Source organism: Phaethon lepturus, unplaced genomic scaffold (assembly GCF_000687285.1).
Source record: "Phaethon lepturus isolate BGI_N335 unplaced genomic scaffold, ASM68728v1 scaffold23504, whole genome shotgun sequence".
NCBI classification, from domain to species: Eukaryota; Metazoa; Chordata; class Aves; order Phaethontiformes; family Phaethontidae; genus Phaethon; species Phaethon lepturus.
In genome coordinates this window covers 11,326-17,588 of record NW_010537322.1, presented here as the reverse complement: position 1 = coordinate 17,588, position 6,263 = coordinate 11,326, and the positions used below count along the sequence as shown (strand labels likewise).

Sequence of the window (6,263 nt, the reverse complement as noted above, 5' to 3'; positions counted from 1 at the left end):
GCCACTTTTCTCTCTCCTGGCCTCGCTCTGACCCGCCAGGACTGGTTTGCAGCCTCTTCCAGCTCTCTGAGCTCCAGGTAGTTGGCTGGGCCCTGCCCGCGGCTCTTCACGCCCCCCCGCGTTGGTGGGTTTGGAGGTAGGCTGGGCTGCACCGCAGGTACGGGCAGCGCGGTGAGACCGAGCTCAACACCTGGAGGGCCCTCAAGAGTGGTCCAGCGCAGCAGCTCCAGGGGCTGGTCTTGCGTTGGAGTCATTCCTCTCAAGTGTGCAGAGAGTTGCTGACGCTCCTCTTTTGCACCATCCGCCCTTGCCTGCACGATTTTCATTTTTGTGTTAAGCAGTTATACAGAGAGTGAGGGTCTGTTTTGGAAGCAGCAGAGTTTTCATACGTGGGCTGGTAGTAGCAGATTTCTTTGAGGCTTACTTTAAAAGTTTATTTTGTCTGATAGTGTTGTGCAAGCAAAGTCAAGATATTGAGGCTACTGCACAGATCCAGCCACTGCCACAACCATCTCTCCCACCGGCTGCGCCAATCCCAGCTCCTCAGGGCACTCCTTCCGTTGAGGAACTTATCCAGCAGAGTCAGTGGAACCTGCAGCAGCAGGAGCAGCATCTCCTTGCTATGAGACAGGTTAGTTTAACATCAGCACTCACCTGGTTTATCCTAGACTGCCAGTGACTGGAAAAATTAGGAGTGAAGGGGGAGAGGAAGGCTTCCTTCTGACTAGCGTGGAGGCATCGCGTGTTGGTGAGAGGAGGAGGTATTATTTTGCTTATTTTTGTTCTGTGTAACTGCTGTCATCTCCTTAGAACAGATTTATCTGATGTGCTAGCAAAATTATCTTTGATTAAAATGGTTTATTTACTGTATGAGAAACTTTGTTGGTTTGCGGAGTGGAATAAGTTGTGACCGCTTTAATCTTTGGGTGGTGCTGCAGGTTGCTGGGAACTGGAAGACATTCCAGCTTGTAGGATTCTAAGGTGGATTCTGATTAGCAGTGGAAGGGAACTGCGTGCTTTCAACTAATTGGTTTTTACATATGATGTTTTGTTGTTAAAGCTACTGGGAACCGAACTGAAGAGTTCCTGGAGAAAGGCAGTATGCCTAGATTATGTCCTGTTCATTTAGGAGTTTCCTGCAGTTTTTTGTGATGGGGAGATTTTAGAGGTGGAAATGAACCAGACTTTTCCAGAAAAATGAGAAGAGTCTTTTTTTTCTCAAAAACAAATAACTGAAACTTTTGTATGTGGTCACATTGCTTGTGAAAGGTCTTGGTCTTTGAGACAGCTATTTACGGTTAAAAGGATGGGGATACAGCAGCTTAGTTCTTCAGAAGAACGCTGGATATAATATAATTCTTCTTTACTGTTTTTTTTTTCTTCTCTTTTTTCAGGAGCAAGTCACATCAGCAGTAGCCCTTGCAATTGAGCAACAAATGCAGAAAGTTTTGGAGGAAACCCAGTTAGATATGAATGAATTTGACAACTTGTTGCAGCCAATAATTGACACTTGTACGAAAGATGCAATCTCAGTAAGTGATCTAAAGCTGAACAGTTATTTGGTGGTGTTGTGGGTTCAGTATAATTTGAATTTGGAGACTCTCTGTAAGCAGCAGCTTTATTGTTTTGTTCTATGGTATTTTAAATGACAGCTGTTACTTGAAAGCTTCCTTTCTTGCAGTTATTTCAGAGTTCTATGAAATCCATATCATGTGAATGCAGGAGACTAACTTTAAAATAACTTAAATTTGCTTTCCTAAGGCTGGCAAGAACTGGATGTTTAGTAATGCAAAATCTCCTGCACACTGCGAGCTGATGGCTGGGCACCTGCGGAATCGTATAACGGCAGAAGGAGCTCACTTTGAGCTTCGGTTACATCTAATCTACTTAATCAATGATGTATTGCATCACTGGTAAGAATTAAATTGTGGTTCTCAGTTTGGTATTTTGATTGATTTGGTGAATTCTTTCTCCGCTAGGTACATTGTTAGCTTGACTAGTCACTTTTTATTTTTAATGTGTTTTCATTATTCTGAACAGCTGTCTTAAGATGTCCATAGCTGGCACAAAGTGCTTTAATAACCAAATTCAGCTTTTACCATTTTTGTGTATTTCCTTCAGACAAGACTTTATGGTAAAAATGTAAAAGAGGGAACACTCTATTTTATGAATCCACTATTTTTAGTATAGCAGAAGCTGGGATGAATTGAGTATTACAATGCTCTTAGTGTTACAGTGAAAGGCAGTAACTCTTCTCTTCCCGTCCCTTTTTTGAAGCCAGCGGAAGCAAGCACGAGATCTTCTGGCTGCTTTACAGAAGGTGGTTGTGCCTATTTATTGTACCAGTTTCCTAGCAGTGGAGGAGGATAAGCAACAGAAAATTGCCAGAGTGAGTATCTGCTTTTGGTTTAACTGCATGCTTTGCTTTGTTGGGTTAGTGCTAGGCAAATTCACAACTATGAGGGTGGAAGAGGACCACTGAGATTTTTCTAGTGTGATTGTCTTCATAAAGTCTAGTACAGGATGTGCTCTAATTCATGTTTAAACTAGAACTTAAAAGAACCTAGGCTTTATTTAAAAGTTATTGTCACAGTGAATGCATCTGTGCCTTTGGGGGTTCAAAGACAAGTGCTAAAATCCTAGATCTTTTGACAAAGCTAGAGACATAAAAATGCTGTGCCTCAATTTTTCTTTTGGTGTTCGTCATTTCTAAAAACCTTTCACTCTTGAATTTGTGCAGCTTCTTCAACTATGGGAGAAAAATGGGTACTTTGATGAGTCAATTATTCAGCAATTACAGAGCCCGGCTCTTGGACTTGGCCAGTACCAGGTTAGCCACAAAAGAAAAGTAACAGTTTTCTTATTTATATAAATATTTTTAAAACAAATTTAGGAAATTTTTTCCTTTTTTGAACAGTAAATATTAATTCCCCCTGCCCCCAAGTTGTTTGCAAGGGATTATGAAAATAATGTAAAACATAAACTCGTTGTTGTAATCTGGCTGCTGATATGATCCCGGAAAGTCTATTTGCATTTGTGACGACTAGAGTCATGTACATATTTGACATATTTGTGTTCTCTTTTTATGGAAATAAATGTATATTTCATTTTTACTATTAATTTTTAACACTAATAATGAACACTGTTAATTTTGGCTGTATTTGAAAGCCAGGCATTAATATAGACGGTGGATTCTAGCCTGCAGAGAATATTTTGGAAATCTTTGCAGACCTTCACAGCATGGCTGGGTTCTTCTGCCAGCAGGATGTCCTGCATTCTCATGCATTTCTTGGGAGGGGGTGGAGAGCAATACAGGAGATTCTGAATGAGCAGGTGGGATAACTGGTTTAGATACAGCGTTAACTTGTTCTTTATTTATCTCATGTTGTCAGGCAAATTTGATCACTGAATACGCAACGGTAGTACAGCCTGTACAAGTAGCCTTCCAACAGCAGATCCAGAACCTGAAAACTCAACATGAAGAGTTTGTAAACAGTTTAACACAGCAGCAGCAGCAGCAGCAACAAATACAAATACCACCACTAGAGAATGAGGTGAAATCAACACCCCCACCTCAAGCCCCCACAGCAGCACCAGCCTCGGCTCCACCATCTGCTCCAGTTACACAAGCAGGTACTCGCCTGTTCTGGGGGCCTGTGCAGAAATCAATGGGTGGCAAGACACTGTGAGATTTTTTTTTTTTTTCCCCCCTCCTTTTTTAGTAGTGAGCTACTGTACTATGCTGATTTGGTTCAGGCAAAAGCCTGAAACTGTTTGGAGGCTTGCAGCTGGTGCAGTCTGATGCTTCAATATAAAAAGAACCAGACTGACAAATGTTAAATGGATCAGAAACCCTCGCCCTATCCAACAAAACTCAGATGGAGCCTGTTGTAGGTGTGCTGGTGTTTTATTAACTACATGTGACCTGAATGCTTATAGTAGTCTCCACCTTGTTTCAGATGATGGTAAATCTCAGCTGCCTCTGGCTGGTTCTACAGAGTATGACACAACAGGGTCTGGAGTGCAGGATCCTGCCTCTGGTGGACCACGTGGCCCTGGGTCTCATGATCAGATGCCTCCAAATAAACCACCCTGGTTTGACCAGCCTCACCCTGTTGCACCATGGGGTCAACAACAGGTAATAAACAAGATGTAGAGGGAGGTGGGGGTTCAGAATGACTGTCTTGGTTGTGGAAGTGTGGTGAAAAGCTGTGAAAGGTATAAATCCAGGTTCAAATGCCAAGCTTTCTCATTCTGAGCCCAATTAAAGGCAAAGTATAAATTATATTTCAGTTTGTCAACTTTCGCACTTTCTCTGTTAACAAGCAGAACAAGAATTACTATCTTGAGTACAGAGCTGCTTGGTTCAGTAACAGTTTGGTCTTTTCTCTGATGCTGCAGTTGTTCAGACCTTGTATTCAGAAAGTTCTTGCACTTGTGTGTGTTGCCTACAGGCTATATCTACTTAAGTAGTAGATTGTTTTCATTGTGTTCTTTGGTTTTGTAGCCTAATGACCAGGTTTCTTAACTTCACCACTAGGGACCACCTCATTGTCCCCCGTGGAATAACAACCATGAAGGAATGTGGAATGAACAGAGAGATCAAGGCTGGAACAATCAGCGAGAGACACCTTGGAACAACCAGCCCGATCCTTCTTGGAACAACCAGTTTGAAGCACCGTGGAACAACCAGCATGAACAACCTCCATGGGGTGGGGGTCAAAGGGAACCTCCATTTCGAATGCAGCGGCCACCTCACTTCAGAGGCCCATTTCCTCCACATCAGCAACATCCCCAATTCAACCAGCCCCCGCATCCGCATAATTTCAACCGCTTTCCACCTCGCTTCATGCAGGATGATTTTCCACCTCGCCATCCCTTTGAAAGGCCTCCTTATCCTCATCGTTTTGATTACCCCCAGGGGGATTTTCCTCAAGGTAAAGTGTGTACCAGGCCAGGTTTTCTTACGTTGCGATGCTGATTGCCATTACAAAATTATTTAGTGCCTTGGGGTGATGGCTTATTCTTGGTGGACTGTTGTGGTTTTCCTGAGAAATGTTGAGTTTGGGGGTTTGGGAAGCTGCTGCTAACAACTCAGTAGGAAATACATGCAGAGTTGGAGGCTTCCTTGCTTTTTGAGTCTTCCTTCCCTGATGGATGCAGATAACCAGAAATCATAATCAAAACTCAAGTCAGCATCTCTGCAGGCACCCCTTTTATGACTATTTCACTTTAAAAATAGTAAGCTCGAAGGTGAGAAGCAGCATTTGCTTGTAAATTCAATCTGCTGCACATCAGGCCATAGATGAGGGCTCTTCAGCTGTGCCCTCCATAGATGGAGGAAGTTAGAGGAAGACAGGCTGGAAGTGTTTGTTCTTGTGCATACATTCATCTATGCCCCTCTTTTCTTCTCTTTATTTTTCCTGAAAAGCTAATTATTTGCCTTAATGTTGTGTGGCTTGGTAGTGTCTGGTGAAATGATCCTTACCTTCAGTTCTCCTTTCTTGTTTCGTTTGCCATCTTGCTGGAACACGGGGATGCCCGAGAGTGTAGTCAGTGTGCTGCTTGCCTGGCCTTTGTGGCTCGGGTTTGTCTGCAGGCTCCTTCATGAAGTCTGGTATAGTTCTGCCCCGATGTAGTTTTTATTTCACAAGCAGGAGTTATGATTATTCTGGAATGATCGTTATCAATGTGAAGTCTAAAGATCACTGTGGTTCTGTATGACAAGCCACTTAAAAGGGCAATTATGTTGCTATGTAGGAGTTGCTATTTTAAGCTTAAAAAAGTCTCAATTCCCCAGGTCCAAAAAGCATTGAAAACTAATAAATTAGAGCTCATATATTTAGAATTATTATTAACTTCTCCAGTAGAGATTGTTCGTTTTGGGTTTTTTTTTCCCCTTTTCTTTGGGTTTGTTGTTTGTTTGTTTTTTTTAAGAGTTGTGGTAGTGAGTAGGGAGAACAGCTTGTCTTGTCCTGGGGGAATTCAGGTTTAAGCTCAGAGTTGATGCTTTGTTTTGCATTGTAGTGGTGATCCAAAACACCTGTTGTTTCATGTAAAGTTGTTGGAGGAGGGGATCTACTAAAACAGCTAAAATTAGGACAGTGGTGGAGCAATGACAACATAGACCATGATCAAGTTCTGATGAAGATGAGTCAAATAGTACTGGCTGAAGATTGGGCAGTGGCTGTAATGGCTTTTCATGGAAAAACAGTTGGTCCTGCTGCAGAAGATGTTGATTTTCAGTCTTTCATTTTTCTCTA

General features: G+C 42.4%; 1 protein-coding gene across 1 annotated transcript in view; it reads left to right on the top strand.

Moving 5' to 3' along the window:
• Window positions 1–449: 449 nt before the first annotated feature.
• Window positions 450–6,263, top strand: part of CHERP (calcium homeostasis endoplasmic reticulum protein) — a gene marked incomplete at its 5' end in the record, with an annotated part of 11,958 nt that continues 6,144 nt past the window's right edge. Inside the window, 8 exons of the mRNA XM_010286466.1 lie at window positions 450–631; window positions 1,395–1,532; window positions 1,762–1,913; window positions 2,278–2,389; window positions 2,741–2,830; window positions 3,393–3,633; window positions 3,960–4,138; window positions 4,541–4,937. Coding sequence (XP_010284768.1) covers window positions 450–631; window positions 1,395–1,532; window positions 1,762–1,913; window positions 2,278–2,389; window positions 2,741–2,830; window positions 3,393–3,633; window positions 3,960–4,138; window positions 4,541–4,937 — 1,491 coding nt within the window. The remainder of the gene's footprint in view (window positions 632–1,394; window positions 1,533–1,761; window positions 1,914–2,277; window positions 2,390–2,740; window positions 2,831–3,392; window positions 3,634–3,959; window positions 4,139–4,540; window positions 4,938–6,263) is intronic.